The sequence below is a fragment of the Onychomys torridus genome, chromosome 1, assembly GCF_903995425.1.
Source record: "Onychomys torridus chromosome 1, mOncTor1.1, whole genome shotgun sequence".
NCBI lineage: Eukaryota > Metazoa > Chordata > Mammalia > Rodentia > Cricetidae > Onychomys > Onychomys torridus.
The window spans coordinates 135,651,518-135,671,961 of NC_050443.1; the positions used below are offsets into that span (position 1 = coordinate 135,651,518).

Below are 20,444 nucleotides of genomic sequence, written 5' to 3' on the forward strand. Positions count from 1 at the left end.
GACTGCTCTTCCCGAGGTCCCAAGTTCAATTCCCAGCAACTACATGATGGCTCACAACCATCTGTAATGAGGTTTGGTGCCCTCTTCTGGCCTGCAGTCATACATGCTATATATGTAATAAATAAATAAATCTTTTTAAAAAAAAATCTTTCAATTTTATGCCATAGAGATTAGATTGTACTTAGCTGTTTTAAACAGTTTCTTGTGTTAACAACTCTTTGATTTTTAACAGTAGTATAATATTCATTTGTTGCATAATTTATTGACAGTTTCTCAGTTGTTGGCCATACAGATTTTTCTTTCTGAGTATTAGTTACTAAGGTAATAAGCCCATGAATACTTTTGTCCAAAAACATTGTATAGATCAATTCTTTCTTTATGCTCTATTGCTAAAATTCATATGTGGGTGCCCATTTGGAAGTATTTACTAATAACAGAAAAAAGTAAAGATGTTGCTATTAAAGAGTTTCTCTGATTAATGAGTTCAAATATTTATTAGCTATTTGTATTTCAGTTGTAAATTGTCTTCTGTGTTTTCCAACTGTTTTTTACTGGAATATCTAATTCTAATGAATTTATTTAAACTCTTACACTCAAGGATACTAAATATTTGCCTCTCAATTAAGGAAAACAAAATGATGGCAAATAACAATTTTTGTGTTGGAAAACAGTGGGTTCAAAATAGCAAAGTGCTATCATTTTATTTATATTGTATATATTGTTATTCTATTTACTTACTTATGTATTGTGTGTACATGTATGTGTGTGTGTGTGTGTGTGTGTGTGTGTGTGTGTATACATGTGTGCATGTGCACCCCTGCAGAGGACAATTTGTCTGTTCTTTCCTTCTACCCCGGTGTACAACTCAGTTGGCAAATGCCTTTATGTGCTGACCCATCTCTTGGGGTCTGATTTACATTTTTAAAAGCCACTGTTGATGCTGTGTGAACTGATCAAAGGGAAAGGAAAGAGCCTGGGATACAAGTTGGGGTGTTGTCACCAGTGTTCGGGCAAAAGATAATGGTGGCTGGAGCTGGAGAGATGATTTGGTGCTTAAGAGCACATACTATTCTTCTAGGGGATCTGAGTGTGAATCCCAGCACCCACACCAGCTGACTCACAGACACCTGGAACTCTAGCTTCAGGGAATCCAAGACCTCTTTGTCTGTGGCACAAACACTCCCATTCATATACATGTAAACAGACAGACACACACATGCAGGCATGCACACACAGAGAGAATTAAAAATAAAAAAGAAACAGAACAGAGAGATGATATGGTGGCTATGTTTAAGACAGCCATGGAAATGGAGAAAAAGTGTTTGACCTGATGTGTGTTTTAAGGTAAAGTTAACAAGATTTGCTGCTGGAATACATGAGGCATGAAGGGGAAGGAAAAATGTCAGAATAATTCCTAGGTGTTTGGCTTGAGTAACTACGGATGGTAGTGTCATTTAATAATACTGAAGGAACTGGGCAGGACTCGCTCAGGTTATCTTGTATTTGTGAGGCTGGTCAGACATTCTCATGCATAGAGTCAGGTGGATGTGTTTATTCATTGGGAAGTAGTTTTAAAGCCAAGTATCTCTAAATGGACTTGCTAAGGAGAGTGGGTACCAAGGAGATAGTGGAGTTGGAGGACATGGTGTATCTGGGCAGTGAGAACTTGGCAGTGTAGAAGGAAGAACACTCAGTGAAGATGACCAAGGAGTGTACAGTGAGCGAGAAGAGAAGAATAAGGAGGGTGTAATGTCCAGGAAGTGGAGTTCTCCAGAAAGGAGGAGGGTCAGCTTTGTTGGAGCTGCAGGTAAAGTCCAATGGGGTAGGAACAGGGACATGTTTGATTGGGCAACATGGAGTGATTGGCATTTTGGAGAAGAGCAGTTTGAGCAGAAAGATGGGTCTCAATACCAAACAAGGGAGCCTAAGAAGACACTTGAAGGTGAGAGTGTATGGGAGTAGCTCTGTTTCGCTCCCGAGAAATGCCCACCCTTAACTACTCAGATGTTCCTAAGACATTACTTAGACTGAGTCCACCTGGTATGATGCATGGCTCTGCCAGCATTTAGCTTCAACACTGAATTTTTCTTAGAAAACTTTGGTGCCACCTCCTGGCACTCCCTTTCTCTCTCTGTGGGGGTTGTTGGCTTTTTTTTGCTGCTTACATTTTTTTGTATTAGGTTTAATCGTTGTATTTTATGTATGAGTGTTTTGCCTGCTTTTACATCTGCGTGCCAGGTGCATGCCTGGTACCCGAGAAGGTCAGAAGAGGGCATCAGACTCTCTGGTACTGAAATGATGGATGGCTGTGAACCACCACGTCGGTGCTGAGAACTGAACCCAGGTTTTCTGCAAGAACAACAAGTGGTCTTAACCCCTGAGCCATGTCTCCAGCCTGGGATACGGAATCTTTTGAAGTAATGCAGTAAGAAGTAAAATAGTATTTTTGGACAATGGAATTTCCCACTGCAGTTCACTGTACATTTCCAACAACAAACACAGTAACTTTACCAGACACTCACTTTCACAACCTCAGATCTTATATCAGGTCAAGTGGAGACAAATCATGTCTGCCTCTCCATCCTGGGATGTTACCATCATCTATACTATCATCAAGCTGTTGTAGGGTTCTTCAGATCTCTACATTAGCTTTTGGCTAGGAAATAATAACCCTTTTGCGCCCTATCTTTCTAAATTTTTCTAATTCCAAAGCTAGAGATTATTCAGGCAAACAGATTCACAACCTTCTAAATGTTTGATGACTGAATCTTTGGGACCTGGGCTCTGATGGGAAGCAATTGCCATTTTTCCTAATTTGGCTGGCCAGTTCCCAGTTGCAATGATAAGTAAATTCCTAAATTCCAGTAAGGTTCAGAAATGTAGTGCATGTCTGTTCCTGGAGTTGAATGGTAAATTATAGAGACAAGTATCCCTTTATTGTCTAACTAAGTGGGAAACGCATATGTGTGTATGTAATTTAACTGAAAGTGGAAGAAACATTTTGCAGACATCTGAGCAGGTTAACAAATCGTATTTGTATACGTGTAACTAAAACAGTAATTTATCAGGTAGAAGGCAGATGGGGAAATGAAATGCCAACCTGTGTCTACAGTGGGGCTGAGCTGATGATGAAGAACTGTTTACTCAGGGCCAGCATTGCTCGTCAGCAATGTAAGAGTCACTGCAGCACATGACTCCCCGCATAGCTAGAAGACAATAATAAATTATATGCTATGCAAACAGCGCCAGCATAAAAGCAGAGCAAACAGACTGTGCCTCAGATTCCCGAAGATTCTCACTCATTCCCTTGTTTGACTGTTTTAAATATGGAACTCTTGACACTACCTTTAGGCCAGGAGGATGGGATCTGGCTTGGACAAATTCCTTAGAGTACATGGGGCATCAATGCTGATCTTTGTTTGGGGTGACTGTGAAGTGTATCTGGTTTTGATAGCATACCAAAATGGCTCACATAATTTTTTTATCAGTACTTCCTTAAATTCTGTAGAATTTGGTTTGGGGTCACCCATAGGAGGATTGGGCAATTGTACCCAGAAGACCTAGACTGCAAGAATTACTTAAGGAACATGATGAAAACACATGTTCTTGGATTTGGTCTCTCAACTGCTAAATAACAATCCCCAGCAAATTTTTTAGATTGCACAGCCCAGGGTGTTTTTGTGATGAGGTCAGTATAAAGAATTAGGAGTTGGGGGTGTTATCCATCTAAGTCCCAGGAGAACACTGAGATTCCCATGAACTGGTTGCAGGAAAATATATGGACCAATCCCTTGCTAGTGCAGAGCTGTAAAGGTGGGATGCAGAGGAGATGCAGCTTCAGTAAGTCAGGGGTGTGGGTGGAGACTGTACCAGTACTACTGGACAAGATGTGAGAGGCGACTGCATAGCAAAGAAGAATCCAAATAGCTTCTGATGCAGCCAGCATTCGTGACTAGCAGAATGCCACAAGTACAGCTTCAAATAACGCTTCTGAATCTTAATCTGTAAAGTCAAATTAACCTGTTCTACCGATGCATGTAAAAATGTCTTCAGAAGGTGTGCCTCCCCTGTAGGGGTTTATGGATGTGTTAGGGGGTTCATATACTTACAAGTATTTAGAAAAGAACATTTTGAGGCTTCTTACAAAGTCTTCAAACTTCTAACAAAGTTGTTGATGATAAGCTGTAGTGTCTTTCCCATTTGCTTTCAGGATCAGCTCTGCTTTCGATCCATAGTGGCACAAATTCCAACATCAAGTATCTTCATCAATCACCAATGACGCTTTGAACTATTTTACCTAGTGAATGCTTATTACACATAAGGGATAGTCTGGATCAAAGAAGGCATACTCTTTGAGTGGTGGGTGAATTCAGTCTCTAAAAATATCTACTTCATGATTGCTGTGATGGCATTCAGACACCAGATTAAAAGCATGGGTGCTGGCAGTGTATTCCCTGGGTCATGTGCTTCTAAGGTTCTTGTATGTGAACATCACAAACTTCACTACCAAGTCAGATCAACAGCTCCTTTGTATCCATCAATAATACATACCGAAAGCTTTGTCATTCTTGTGTGTACTAGCTTCTAACCTAAAAGAGAAAGTGACCTAGTGAAATCCCTAACAAGAATAGCTGCCATGAGATGCCCAGCATGGTGGCTCACAGCTTCAGTCCCAGCACTCAGGAGGCAGAGGCAGGTGGATCTCTGTAAGTTCATGGCCAGCCTGGTCTACCTAGTGAGTACCAGGACCTGTCTCAAAAACCAAAACCAAAAACAAACAAAACAGATAGCCAAGCCTCATCAACATATGGAAGCCCCACTCACCAAGGGCCTCTTAGGGGATTCATAGACCTTAAGATTCCACTCAGTAAAATTGTAGAGCCTATGTTAATAGTAATTTTGGATGGCTGGTAAATAGTCTTAAGTAGCTACATTGTGCAAATATTAATGTGGTAACAGATCTATAACTATATGTACCTATTTGTCTGTTCACAATGGTTGTGAGGGGGTGGTATGACAATCACATTTTCTATGTTAAGTACTTCTGTAAAGTTTTAATATTGTACCACAACAAGCATAATTACAATTACTATTGTAAGAAAAATGCATAAAAGTTTCTAAATCCCTTGAGTGTACATCAATGATGTTTTTCACTGACAGCTGGATAAACTATCAGTTAATTGATTTTACATGATAAGGATGATAAGGATGTTGATGATGGTGATGGTGTGTTTGTATGCATGTGTGTGTGTGTGTATGTGTGTGTGTGTGTGTGTGTGTGTGTGTGTGTGTGTGTGTACCATTTCCCAGTATCTGTAGGGGATTGATTCTGAAAGCCCTCTTTGAATACCCAAATCTATAGATATTGAGGTGTCTTCTGTAAAGTGGCATTGAATTTATGTCTAACCCATGTACATCCTTCTGCATTCTCTAAGTCATCTCTAGATGACCTATAATACCTAGAACATACAGATAGAGGTTATATTATTTAGGGATGATAACAAGAACCAAGTCTGGATGTAAAGATGTACTTTTTCTAAACATATGTGATCTGATCAACTGCTGTTTGAATCCACAGATGTAGAACTCATTGATATAATGATTAGCTGTGTGTGTGTGTGTGTGTGTGTGTGTGTGTGTGTGTGTGTGTGTGTGTGGTGTGTTGAGTGACAGAGGAGGTATAGCATGGATTGACTTTTTTTATTTCTCTCCAATCATTTTACAAATATTTCTTGAGCAACTAGTATATAGCAGACATGAATGCCAGGGGTTATAATACAGGCTTCATTATGCTTCTTGAAAGAAGAGAGAGAATTGTATGGGCAAAAATGGTCTCACTATAATTGATATACCTTGAAAAGTCAACACATTTTCTGTAGGTGACATGAGCTACATTCTGGGAATGCTGCAGTTACTACTCTCCACACCTGCCCTTTATAGCAAGGCAGCCCCACATTAAAAATACTCCTGGGCTTCTACACTACAATAAAAATCCCCCAGGGGCTAGAGCTTCATCCCAGTTTGTAGATGCTCTCCTAGTATGCACAAAGACCTGGGTTCAACACCCCAGTGCCACATCCATGAGACCCTGTCTCAAGAAAGAATTCCTCGGCTAATTCATCCAAGTTTGTCTTTGGGAATTTTGGATGGAAACTAACAATAATCATAGAAAATAAAAATGTAGGGCCAGTGAGGTGTTCACAAGATAAGAGTGCTTGAAGCACAAGCCTGACAACCTGTGTTCAGTCTCCAGAACCTACACACAAGATCCAGATGCAAAGGCACACATCTGTAATCCAGAACTCCTTCAGTAAGGTGAGATGTGGAGACAGAATAGGTTGAAAGTTCACAGACCAGCTAGCCTGGGGTATGCAGAGCAGCACCAGAAACAAGAGAGACCTTCCCAGCAAAGAAGGAAAGAACTGACTCCCAAAAGTTGTGCTCTGACATCTGTACACACACACACACACACACACACACACACACACATACACACACGCTAACATGCAATGCTGTATTAGTTCCTTCTGTTGCTGTGATAAAACACCATGACCAAGCACCCTACGGATGGAGGAGTTTATTTTGGCGTATGGTTCCAGAGGGATAAGAGTCCATTATGATGAGGAAGCATGGCAGAAGGGGCGGGGATCTGAGAGATTGTATCTTACTGTAAGCACAAAGCCGAGTGAGCAAATTGAAAGTAGGGCAAGGCCTGCCCCCTTTCTCCAGCAAGGCTACACCTCCTAAACTCCCGCAAATGGCACCGCCAACCGGGGACTAATTGTGCAAATAGCTGAGCCTGTGGGGAACATTCTCATTCAAACTGCCACAGGCGCCAAAATCACAATAACAGCAGCAGCAACAAAAACCAACATTACAGGCTTAGGAGCATATCAGAATACTATGTAGGAAGACCGGGAGACAGAATATGTACTTTACCAAATTTCTTGAAAAAAGATAGACAGTCACACAGACCCTTGGTTTATGATGCTTCTTGCTTTTCTAGTGACAGGCTGAGAGTAGAGTCAACAGAAATTCTTATATGGCTATTATAAATCATAAGGGCTAGATGTTCCTTTCAAATACTTGATAAGTATTTCATAAAGGTGTGTTTCTTGTTGATAATAATGGCAGAGACATCATCTTTTCTTGGTTTGAGAAAACAAATCAGTAAAGTGTATTTTATGCCAGAACATGGACATGTCCAAAATTTCTCAAAGCATTTATTTCACTCACCTCTGATGATAAATATCTGTCCTAATGCATCACGGACCTGAGCTGATTTGTGGCCACCTGTCTGAAGCAGGCAGTCTGATGCTAATCTCGTATGTCTGTTCTTTCAGGACTGTCTGTTCCACAGCAACATCACCAGTGACTTGAAAGCCTTCACAGACAAGTTTGGGTTTGATGTCCTCATCCTGATTGCGCGCTTTGTGACGACAGAGGGGCAGCAGAAACAGCAAATCGCCGTGTACTCCCAGAACCTGGAACTGTGCAGCCAGGTGACCCTTCCTCTGTCTGTTTCACTGTTTGTGAATTTCTAGAATTAAGCACATGTGCTAAGAGATAATAATGGACTGGAGTCTTATTTAAAAAATAGGCCTAAGAGATAGAGTCCTGAGACTGAACTTGTTGGAGAAATCAGGGTATATTGCACATTGTTTCATTTTTAGAAAGACTGTCAGTCCATTTTGTGTTGCTGACAGAATACCAGAGGCCAGGTACTTTATAAAGAAAAGAGATTTATTTGGCTTACACTTCTAGAGATTCAAGGACATGCCACTGACCTGTCCATTGTTGGGAGGGTGTTCTGGTGGATAACATCGCATAGAGAACCTGGAAGCACAAGACTAGACTTGCTTTGTAACCACCCATTCTCAACATAAGTAATACAATCCCTTGAAGCCTACATTAATCCTCCTAGTGGTGCCCTTGTCATCTAACAACCTTCTAGTAGCTCCCCTTGCCTTAGAGATCCCACCATATCAATACTATCACCACCATGTCGGGAGCCAAGCTTTGAGTGCACATACCTGTGGAGGACACAAGACCATAGCAGAGCCCCACAACTATTCCCCTTCTAGACTGAACTCAAAAAGGAAACAGTCTGCTCTTTCTCACCTGAATAAAGGTGAATCCTCCTTTTCCACAGTTTTCTCTTAAAACTGTTTCCTGGTGATAACTCACCTAGTGTCTCAATACCCATGTGGTCCCTGGTGTTTAGAACAAGTGATCTGATGCCTTAGCAAACACAGTGTGCAGGTGCTCAGATCCTCACTAGGTAATCAGTTGGATCTTGTAGGGTGACAGTGGAGCCTTTTACCCAAAGCCTAGAAGAAGGAGGAGGAGGAGTGTGGGGAGAAGGAGGAGGAAGATAAGAAGGAGGAGGAGATGAGGAGGAAGAGGAAGAAGAAGAAAGTTAATCACAGCAACAGGTCATTGGATGTATGAGCCGAGTTAGTTATTATAAGAACTAACATTGAGATAGAAATAGATATGGATATGATGACTGGTTAATATGAACCTTACTAGTGAGTCCGAGTCCTTGGCTATCACAGGCGGCAAGAGGCGAGGTCTCCATTTCTTTCTTTCCTACATCTCCCCTCTGTCCTCTAACAGCTCTACTTGGCTCCTTTGTGTTAACATGACAGTACTTGTTCCCTGATTCGCTCTCTGCTTTCCCAAGTTCAGATAAGAACACGATGCCCCTGCCACTGGTGCATTTTGTCTCCCCTCCTCTGACCCACATACCTGTGTGTGTCAAATCACCAACTGTGGCTTTTCCAGTGCTAACGCACTGTGCATTTGGATTCGAGGGTGCACTCATTGCTTTTCTTGTCACAGTGACAGAATACCTGAAGGACTGGGGGAGAAATTTGTTTTGGCTCATAGTTCAGAGACACTGCCCATCACGGCAGAGAAGGCATGGCAGCGGGCAGCTGTGGTGAGTGGGAGCTTGTGGCATGGCTTATCACACTGTGGAGGGTCAGCAAGCGTAGGACCAGATAAGAAGCAGGGCTTCCCTGCAGCCTCCAAGGCTGACCCTACAGGCCTATGTCCACCTGCTAGGACCCATGTCTAAACGTTCCATAGCTTCCCCATAACCAGCAGCTGGGGACCAGGGGTTCAAATGCATGAAGCCATGGGGGATATTTTACTGCCAAACCATAACAAAAGGTAGATTTTACCCTTTTCATTCATTAACTTCCTAGAGGCAAGACATAAGATGTTCAAGTGTCTTCCACCATAGTTTTCAAATCACTTTTGGTAGCAGACCCCCTTTTCGAACCATTTTGAAAGTAAGTTTCTTTAAGCAAATGAAGTGGTCAAAAGCCCTGGAGCCCACACTTCCTCTTCTCTCCTCACCCACTAGCAGGCTCCAAAGACAGTTCCTCTAAATACCTGGCAACCCAGAGGGGGCAGTTTCTGCACCAAGGGGTCCTTCTTTATCTTGTAGTCACACAGTGAAGAGTCCACCTCTGCAGCTCAATTGCAGAGTTCAAACCTCAGGTCCCATCACACTAGCAGAGAATTGTTGAATTAATTAATTAATCCTTCCCTCATTTCTGTTTCCTTATCAACAAGGCGCGGGTTTGCACAGCCTCACGGAATTGCTGTGAGAATAAAAGAAACTGTGACCATGAAACACAACTGTGCTAGTGTGGGCAATCACTCAGTGAATGCCACTGTTCTTACCATCAAGGCCATTTCCATGGACTGTATGGCTATTATCTCCCCCATAATTTTTAACCCCGGTTAGTCCTGTAGGGCTTGTTCAAAAGCTCAGCATGGCAAAACACTCTTGATATTCCCTAAATGTCCAAGCACTGCAGCCCAGCCTGGTCTGGAACTGGCTGTCTGCTTCGGTGTCCCTCTGCCCCCCAGGCACTTTGGTCTGTTCAGGTTTCCACGTCTGTGCTCCCCAGGATAAGAAGGAACAGAAGGGACCTGGGTGCCATGGGGAAGCTCAGCCTATGGCCCTTACCCTTTCCCACCTTTTCCTTTGCCTTAACTCTCTGTCAGAGCTAGGCCAGGGCTGGCTTTCTCTCCTATTCAAATACTTTGTCAGCATCCAGGGGTTCTGCAGACTCACATTCCTCACCTGTTGGGAGATGGTACTACATTACACCTGGGAAAGGCTGTGGTTTTAAACACCTCTGCCTGTAACTCTCAGAAACCAGTGAAATGGAACAGCTGACTCATCTACATTTTAAGTTGATTGAGCAGGTTGATGGAGACCAAGAAAGAGCCGGCAGTAGGACTAAGCTGAGTGCAATTGTATCTGAGTCTCAGTTGTTTGTGGATTTCTTTGTAGACAGATGGACACAGTTCAATTTTTTAATAACTTATTTTCTTATTTTATGTACATTGGTGTATTGCCTGCATGTATGTGTGAGGGTGTCAGATCCCCTGGAACTAGAGTTTACAGATAATTGTGAGCTGCCATGTGGGTGCTGGGAATTGAACCTGGATCCTCTGGAAAAGCAGCCAGTGCTCTTAACCACTAAGCAATCTTTCTAGCCCCCTACAGTTTAATGTTATATTAAGCAAAATAATGGGCTGCAGATATAGCTCAGTTAATAGACTGTTTGCCCAGCATGTACAAAGTCCTGAGTTCAATCACGTGCACCACGTCAGCCTGGCACAGTGGTCCACTCTTCTTATAGACCCGGCACTGAAGAGCTGGAGGCAGCATACTCCTTTTCTGTTGCTGTGATAGAACACCATGACCAAGGCAATTGACAGAAGAAAGAGCTTCTGTTGGGTTACAGTTCCTGGGGGGTTAAAGTCTATAATGGCAGAGCAGTATAGCAGCAGGCAGCAGGTATGGCAGCTGGAGCAGGGAGCGTACAGTTCAGATCCTTTACCATGAAGCAGATAGAGCAAGCGGGAAGTGGCCCAAGGCTTTTCATCGCAAAGTCTACCCTCGGTGATGTACTTCTTCCTACAAACAGCACCACCAACTGGGGATGAAGTGTTCAAATACCCAAGACTAAGGTGTGTCGGGGGTTCCCACCCAAAGCACCACGGGCAGGAAGCTCAGAAGTTCAAGGTTATCCTCAATCATAGAATGAGTTTGAAATCAGCCTGCCTGACATGAGACACTGTCTCAGAATAAAAGCAAAACACAAAAATAGTGAGGAGGAGGGATTGGGGAGTTGATTCTGTTGGTAAATAAAGTACTTGCCTTACAAAAAGCTGGGCATGGTGGCACAGGCTTATCATCTTAGCATTGGGGAAATAGAGACGGATAGAGATGGGGATCCCTGAGGCCTGCTGGCTAACTGGTCTAACCTAATTGATAAGCTCTGGGCCAGTGAGAAATCCTGTCTCAAAAGGGGGTAGACAGCATTTCTGAGAATGACCCTGAAATTGTCCTCTAGCCTCCAAAAGAAAACATGCAAATGGTCATGTACACACACACACACACACACACACACACACACACACACACACACGCTTTTTTAAGGCCACCATTCTCCAGACGTGGTCCCATTTGCATGTCCTATATGCCATCACAGTCTGATTAGCTTTTCTGACGTTAGCCCACCCATGCCACATTCAATGTCCAGGCCCCTCCCACAGTGCTCATCCTGTGCCCAGATCCAGTCTGATAATTGTGGCTCTCACCCCTCATCAAAAGAAACTTCTTTTTGCAACAGACAGAGACCATTATAGAAACTTGTCAAAATTCATAGAACGACTGACTGTTGGGCACCCATCACCAACTGATACATCTATAATACAATCCCTACACCAAAGGCTCAGGGAATGGTGTGGAATGGTGTGTGTGTGTGTGTGTGTGTGTGTGTGTGTGTGTGTGTGTGTGTGTGTGTGTGAAAAGATTGCAGGAGTCAGAGGGCCAGAATATCTGCTGAGACTGTCTTTCATATATGACAGAGAAGCTCCACCCATGAAGTCTCATCAATGTGGTTGCCTAAGTAAGCCCCAAACCATGATAGCACCAGTTGAAATGCTAATGTACATGGGGGAAAGCTCAAAAGATTCTACCCTAGAAGAAGGGGCATAGGCAATTAATGCCTGCTGATAAAGGGAGAATCAGTGACTTGGGGTTTCTATTGCTTCAACAAAACACCATAACCAAAAAGCAAGTTGGGGAAGAAAGGGTTTATTTGGCTTGCACTTCCACATCATAGTTCATCATTGAAGGAAGTCAGGACAGAAAGCAAATGGGGCAGGAACCTGGAGGCAGGAACTATGCAGAGACCAGGGAGGGGTGCTGCTTACTGGCTTGCTCTCATGGCTTGCTCAGTCTGCTTTCTTATAGATCCCAGGACCACCAGCTCAGGAGCAGCACCACCCACAATGGCCTAGGCCCTCCCCCATCAATCACTAATTAAGAAAACGCCTTGCAGTCAGATCTTATGGAGGCATTTCCTCAGTTGAGGTTCCTCCTTTCAGAAAACTCTAGCTTGTGTCAAGTTGACATAAAACTAGCCAGGATGATCAGTGTTTCTCAGAAATGAGCCCCCAAGTGGTCATCTCTAAAAACATACATATATGAGAAACATTAAATTAAATGAGACTCAGCAAATTGTATTTATATATTTACTCATATATATTGTGTGTGTGTTTATGACAAAAATAAAAAAAGGCAATGAATTTGAGAGGGATTTGGGGGCGTGAAAGGAGTTAGATGGAGGGAAAGAAGGTAAGAAATGAAGTAAATGTGGCACACATATGTGAAAATACACAATTTTTAGTGAAAAGTTGAGAAAGACAAAATGCAAGGGATAGCTGCATGCTCATACAACCCCTTATGCCTCCCCATAGATTTGCTGTGAATTGGAAGAAAGTCAGAACCCTTGCCTGGAACTGGAGCCCTTTGAATGTGGCTGTGATGAGATCCTGGTATATCAGCAGGAGGACCCTTCTGTGACCTGTGAGCAGGTGGTTCTTCTTGTCAAGGAAGTCCTCAACAGGAGGTGTGCAGAGATGGTCTCCAACAGCCGGACATCCTCCACAGAAGCTGTGGCAGGCAGCGCGCCCCTGTCCCAGGGCTCTTCCGGGATTATGGAATTGTATGGTTCTGACATAGAGCCACAGCCCAGCTCTGTGAATTTCATAGAAAACCCCCCGGAGCTCAGTGATTCCAATCAAGCTCAGGTGGATGTCAATGTAGACCTCGTTAGCCCTGACAGTGGACTGGCCACCATCAGAAGCAGTCGTTCATCCAAGGAGAGCTCAGTGTTCCTCAGTGATGACAGCCCGGTGGGAGAGGGTGCTGGGCCTCACCATAGCCTGCTCCCAGGATTTGACTCCTACAGCCCCATTCCCGAAGGGGTTGTTGCAGAGGAACACGTGCGTTCTGGGGAACACAGTGAACACTTTGACCTCTTCAACTTTGACCCCGCACCCATGGCTTCTGAGCAATCCCAGCCATCTTCCCATTCTGCAGACTATTCGCCAGAAGATGACTTCCCCAACAGTGATTCATCGGAAGGAAACCTCTCTGCAGGGCCTAAAGGACTCAGTGAGATGGGGATCAACATGTCTAATTACTCCTCCAGTTCACTCTTGTCAGAGACTGGGAAAGACAGCCTTGTGGAATTTGATGAAGAGTTTGTCCAGAGACAAGAAAGCTCAGGAGATAACTCTGAAAGAAATTTAAGCCTGACATGTTTTGTGGGAGATGAACCTTCTTCCCCGCAAAGGCTGAAGAATATCCCTTCAGGTCCAAAGAGGATCCCACCAACACCTATGAATAGCTTTGTTGAAATCTCACCGTCGGCTGAAGAGCCAGCCCCACTCTATCCAGAAGATATGATCCAAAATGCAATTGGCACAGGGCACCTGGGGCCACCTCAGACCCGTACACGGTGCAGCAGCTGGTGGGGTGGCTTGGAAATTGACTCTAAAAATATTGGAGATGCATGGAGCCCCAGTGAACAAGAGTCTGTCTTCCAGAGCCCTGAATCATGGAAAGATCACAAGGCAGGCCCTGTTGAAAGGAGAACCTCAGATTCTGCATTCCAACCAAAGAGTCTTGGACTCCCAAAATCAGATCCCTGGGAATCTGAATTTGCTCAGCCTGAGCTGGGCAGCCAAGATATCCAGGACCAGAAGGAAGAGAGCTTACAATGTCAGCACCTGCCCATAGAGAGGCCACAGTTGACAGATGCCTCTCCTCAAGGGACAAACCACCTCATAGAAGACTTTGCTGCTTTGTGGCATTCAGGTCACTCACCAACAATGATGCCTGAGCCCTGGGGAAATCCCTCAGATTCTGTTGAAGCTGCAGTTACAGTGCCCTTCCCAGCCTGGGGTGCATTTGATAAGAAAGATACTGCCAAGACTCTGCAAAATACTTGGAATCTTCATCCCACTAACAATGAGAGGCCTTCTGTGCAGGACCTGAATGAGTGGGCTATGGCCAAAAGTGGGTTTTCTTTCCCTGCTGCAGATCTATTGGACAATTCCCTTGCTGAGGTCAATGAAGATGCAGCTCCAGACATCTGGGGCAAGAAGAGCAGTGTCTCCAAGGATAATATTCTTATATCTGGAAGCCCCATTTCTGATCTGGATCAAACATGGAATAATTCTAGACTACCAGGGGAAAACCAGAATAGTTTGGATCCTGAAGCCAGAGGGAAGGTGTATGAAAAGGAAAGTTCCTGGAACCTCTTTGAGGAGAGTGTTAAGAAAAGAGGGTCAGATGTATTAGCTCCTTGGGAAGATTCCTTCTTGTCATATAAATGCTCTGATTACAGTGCGTCCAACCTAGGAGAAGATTCAGTTCCATCTCCCTTAGACACCAACTACTCCACCTCTGACTCTTACACGTCACCAACATATGCTGGAGATGAAAAAGAAATGGAAGACAAGCCCTTTGCTAAAAAGAATGGTTTTGAGGCAAAAGACACTGACTGTCCTACAGAAGGGGCTGAGGCTCTTGCAATGTCACCACAGCAGCCTCAGAGAAGTCGAATTGGTTCTGGTCCTGGGAACCTAGACATGTGGGCATCACCTCATGTAGATGATAAGCCTGAAGAAAATGACACACATCACCCAGATAAAGATTTACTCAAGATAGCGGGTACAGAAGATGAGAATGCTTCCATGGAGGATGATGTGGGGGAGAGCAGCCCATCCAGTTACGATGACCCTAGCATGATGCAACTGTACAATGAGGCAAACCGACAGCTCACCCTTCTACACAGCAACACCAACTCACACCAGGCAGCCCCCGACAACCTCGACACATGGAACCGAGTGATTTTAGAGGACACACAGTCCACTGCGACAATCTCAGACATGGATAATGACTTGGATTGGGATGACTGCAGTGGGGGTGTGGCGATCAATGGTGATGGTCAAGCAGAAGGTTATATAGCTGCAAACAATGAACCTGAAACCCGGTTCTCAGTGAAGCAGCTAGAACCATGGGGCACAGAGCATCAGGAAGCAAATCAAGTAGACTGGGACCTCTCTGCCTCTGCCGAGCCCACCAGGGACACTGGTCCCAGTGAATTCCATACCCTGAATGAAAAGAGTGGGCAGTTAATTGCAAACAGTATTTGGGATTCTGTCATGAGAGATAAAGATATGCCATCATTCAGATTATCAAGTCTACCCAATACTACAGATATGGAACAAAGCACTTGGCCTCCTAACAGTCCCGGACACTCAGTAAATGGTGAGGGCAGTCACATGTTAGAAGCCTCTGGACTCAGTGAGTCAGCAGCACTTATGTCTCAGCCTGATGACCAGGATGCATGGACAGAGTCCCAAGGTGGCACAGCATCCTTGGTGCCCAGGCTGGGGAGTCTAGAAGATATTTCACAGTCAGAGCCATGGACAGGCCATATATACAGACAGAGTGGAAGTGAGATTGAAGGTCTGGGAACCTCTGGCAGCGGGCATCTCGACAAGGAGGCAGCGGTAGGCTCTGAGGTGGATGGTGCCTTGTGGGTTTCTGGAAAAGAGCCCAGTGGCCAGGAACTGTCTTTGTCAGTTGTATTTGAACACCAAGAAATCTGCAGTGCGTCAGGCAAAATCAGTTCTCTTTCAGTCACCTCCAGCCCTCAGACTGAGGGGCCAGTGGAAGCTTTAGAAGTTGAGAAGGAGCTTTACACTCCTGACTCCTTTGCCATGCAAACAGAGACTCCCACAAGTAATTTGCAGACAAAAGACACCCAAGAAGAATCTCTCATGGATCACATAAGTTCAGATGAAACCATTGCAACTTCCGGTAGGATTAATCTAATAAAAAATACGTCTTTATCAGAAAGGGAACTTGAGATAACTGAAGACTGTAACCTCCTAGAGCCAGAAAGTGCAAATGAAGAGCTACTTTATGAATCTCCTCAAAACTTTGCCAATTGGGATGGCCCTATAGATAGTGATGTGTGGGACAGTCACATAAGTTATGAGGCAGCTACGAATCCTGCAGGTCAGAGCACTGAGAACGGATTCCCAGAAGCCCTTTCACCAGAAAATTATGACAGAGACAGCCTCTCTAGTGAGTGTACTCATTCAAGTGTGTCAAGTCCTGTCCTAAACGATTCTTCCGTTGCTTTGTCCTCCTGGACCGGTGGACCCGGTACCGAACTTCAGGAAGAGGATCAAGATGACAGGAGCAAACAGATTCACCAAGAATCAGCACTATTTTCCACTGAATCCCGAGTAGAAGTCATTGCTGAAATGGAGGACTTCGCAAAAAACAGAACAGATGGGTTTGGAAAGATGTCTGGTCAAAAGGAACCTAAATTTCCTGAGATTCCAAGTGAGTCCGTCAGTGGTGACTCATCCTCTTCATCCAGCCTTGGAACAGATAGATATTCAGAATATTCTCATGTATATCAGCAAGGAAATGCAATGATTAGCCACCAAGAGGAAAATGAACTTGATTTTCTGGAAGTTGTGCAGCCAGAGGATCCTAGGATCATAGCCACAAGCTCAGGTTCTGATGATGATAGTGAGGGTAACGAAGAGTTGGAAGAGAAGGACCTCCATTTGGCCACATGCCAAGTTTCTCAGAGTGAATCTGGGGCTTGCGATGCATTGCATGAACCTGAGCTCTTAACCACAGAGGACCCCAAGCCTGAGTTTTCTGTCTTTGTGGGTAGTTCAGAGCCAATAGAGCAAGAGAGCAAGTCAAACCCATTCTGTGACAGTCAACAAAGCAGCCCTGGTCAGTGGATTTTGTCACCACTCATGCAGATAGATACACAGGACACATCTGTGGAGGCCAAAGCTGCAGGAAGAGGGAAGATGGGAGACAGCCTATGGCAGGTATCTCCTGGAACCAAGCCCCAGGATAGAGACCCTGCTCAATTGGAAATGCTTGGCTTCTCAGCTGACAGTAGTGAATGGTGGAACAGCCCTCTACAGGAAGGGAGACCAAATGCCAGTGTATCTGCAGAGTTGTCCAACTCAGAGAGTGAGTTAGAGGCGACTTCTCCAGTCTTCCAGAATTCAGGTCCCTGGGGTGTACCCATTCAGAGTGATAGTGAACCTGTGGACACAGGCAATACAAGTCCTTTCAGTGATAAACTAAAGTCACCCTTTCAAGATAGTAATGGGGACAAGTCACAGGAGAAACTTTGGAACATTCAACCAAAGCAGCTAGACTCTGATGCCAATCAATTCAGTCAGCTCGTAATATTGAACCAAATTAAAGACAAAGATTCTGGACAACACACAGTTATGTACTCTGCCACTGGTGACTTTCCTGCAGAAACTCTCACCCAAGAGCAGTGTCAGGAATCCATGATGTCTGTCTGGGACCCTGCAGATCCAGCATTTACTGACAGAGATGAAAACGGATTCATCAGCCCTGGCGTTTCACCCACAGAGTGCCAACAAGAGCAATGGAGGGAACAAGGAAAATCCCATCTCAGCCAAGGGACAGATTCAGGTACCGCCACACAAAATCTCCCTGCAGTCAATGTCACCACACAACTGATAAAGAAGTCGGGTTCTGAATGGGAGAGCCCCAGCCCCAGTGAGCTCCAGCATAATTTTATCCCAGATATTTTACATGGCAACTTCCAAGAGGGTGGGCAAGTGGCCTCAGCTTCACCCGACTTGTGGATGGATGTCAAACAACCTTTCACTTTTCAAGCAGATGCTGAGAATCCTGATATACTGACTCACTGTGACCATGACAGCAACTCCCAGACCTCCAGCAGCCCGGATGTGTGCCATGATTCTGAAGGAAAGCAAGAGATGGAGAAGCATACAGCTGTTTACCTGGGACCTGAAGTGGAACCCAGTGAGCTCTGTCTCACTGAGCCAAAGATGAATGATGACCCTATTCAGGAACCTGGGAAGGAATCTCTCCCACACAATTCAGAACTCCACTCTGAACATGCCATAGCACTGCCTCCAATCAACAGTCTGGCGGATATGAACGGCTCATCTAAGGCCGCCTCTTCCAAAAGTGCCTCAGAACCTGATACACAAGGAGATAACAATACAAGCTCAACAGCACTGGAGGAAGACGCCAACCCAGAGAAGGAAGCGGTGGACAAGATGATCCCAGGCACTGGAAATGTAGATGCTGACACTTCCGTAACTCATCAGGAGGTCAGTATAGAAGGCAATGCCTCTTGGGTGTCAGATGATCTTTTTCCTGAAAGTCAGACAGGCACTGGAGCCTTGCTCGGCTGTGAGCAACCTTTTGCCTCTGAGAACCCGGCTGTGCTCACTGACATCTTGCTAGCCTCAGACACCTGCCTGGATGTAAGCGAAGCTGCCTTCGACCACAGTTTCAGTGATGCCTCAGGCCTCACCACTTCCACGGGCACTATAGACGACATGAGTAAGTTAACTCTATCAGAGGGCCATCCTGAAACACCACTTGATGGGGATGCAGGGAAGCAAGATGTCTGTTCATCTGAAGCTTCCTGGGGTGACTTTGAATATGACGTCATGGGCCAGAATATTGATGAGGATCTGATGAAAGAGCCTGAACACTTCCGCTATGGTGGCGATCTTTCACTGGAAGAAGGCACGCTGAAGCAATCGCTGGCACCGTACACACCCCCCTTTGATTTGTCCTACCTCACAGAACCTACTGGTGATGCTGAAACAGCACAGGAAGCTGGGTCTCCAGATGCTGCCTCTCTGGGGAGTGATGCCGCAGAGATGTTGCTTTCTGCTCTTCCTGATCAAAGAGAGGAAAACCACACTGAGGCCAACAGCAGGCAGCCTAGACACCAGATGACTGTGCTGCACATTCATGAAGACCCTGAGGCTCTCTCTTCACCTGTAGGAGGAACAGGTTCCAACAGAGAGTCATCTCCATCAAACATTGACTGGGAAATAGAAACAGATAATTCAGATTCACCAGCAGGTGGCGATATGAGATCACCAAACGGTAAGCAATAATCCCCACCCCACCCCCCAACCACACACATATCTACACCCTCAAGGAACCAGCATTAATTAAATTAGTGTGTTTGTTAAAGTATTGCTACCAAAGCCGGCAGAGAAAGTAACTATGTCCAGTCTACTGTCTAACCATCTTCAGTATATGTAAATGGAATGACTATATTGTGAAACCTCCCTGTGCATGAGAAAATTGAACAGGTCCACAAAATGAAAATATGTATTAGCTTGTCTCTTTTTAAGTGATTGTTTGTGAAGATCACAGATCATACAATGTGTTAATTAAGCCTGTTCTCTCCTTCTCACTTTCCTATTCTAGGTGTCAGCAAGGAGATACTAGAGTTAGAAGAAGAGAAAGTAATTCCCACAAAAGAGCCTGAGCAGACAGAATCAGAATGTGATAGAGATAAATGGGCAGAGAAAAGCAAAGACCTTCATGCACTAGCTGTGGATTACATACTTGTAAGCCATGAAAAAAATTCACCATTGAAACCAGAGGCCTGGGAAGCAAGAGAAAACTTACCTGAATTAGAACAATTATCCATAGGTTCTGGAGAATCACAGCCACCAGACACTCAGTTAGCAGGGGTCCCAGGCACATGCCAGCCTGAGTCTTTCAATGAAGTCGAAGTTGGTTCTGGAGAGAGAATGTCTTCCGACCACAAGAGGGCATCTTTTGAAATTCCTGCACAGGAGCAGAGCTGGATGGTCTTGGGACACAGTGAGGTTGGTGATCCATCCTCAGAAACAAGGGATTCCAGGCCTGGGTCTCCTGACAGAACTATGGAGCAGTTCTTGAGTCCCAGCTTGGACAAGGGCCCCCAGTCCCAGGTTCTGGGAGGAAATAAACCGCTAGACTCTTTAGCACTAGAGGAAGTCACTGGTTTGAGCAGCCAATCAAGGAAGAGCAGGAGACGAGGTCAAGCTGGTCTAGATGCAGTTCCAACACAGGCCGCCACCCATGACAATGAATGGGAAATGCTTTCGCCACAGCTGTCCCAGAAAAACAGGATCCCTCCACGGGAAATGGAGGAGGAGACACAGTTCCTTGAGCCGAAACCCAGGAAGCCAAAACCAAATGGGTAAGC

The 20,444-nt window shown here is 44.8% G+C and overlaps 1 protein-coding gene across 5 annotated transcripts in view; it reads left to right on the forward strand.

Moving 5' to 3' along the window:
* The window catches only part of Prune2 (prune homolog 2 with BCH domain), a 263,017-nt gene that overhangs the window by 152,076 nt on the left and 90,497 nt on the right, over positions 1 to 20,444 (forward strand). For all 5 annotated transcript variants that reach the window (XM_036206923.1, XM_036206929.1, XM_036206933.1 and 2 more), the window contains exons 7-9: positions 7,344 to 7,502; positions 12,796 to 19,345; positions 19,676 to 20,438. In XM_036206923.1, the coding sequence (XP_036062816.1) occupies positions 7,344 to 7,502; positions 12,796 to 19,345; positions 19,676 to 20,438 (7,472 nt within the window). The remainder of the gene's footprint in view (positions 1 to 7,343; positions 7,503 to 12,795; positions 19,346 to 19,675; positions 20,439 to 20,444) is intronic.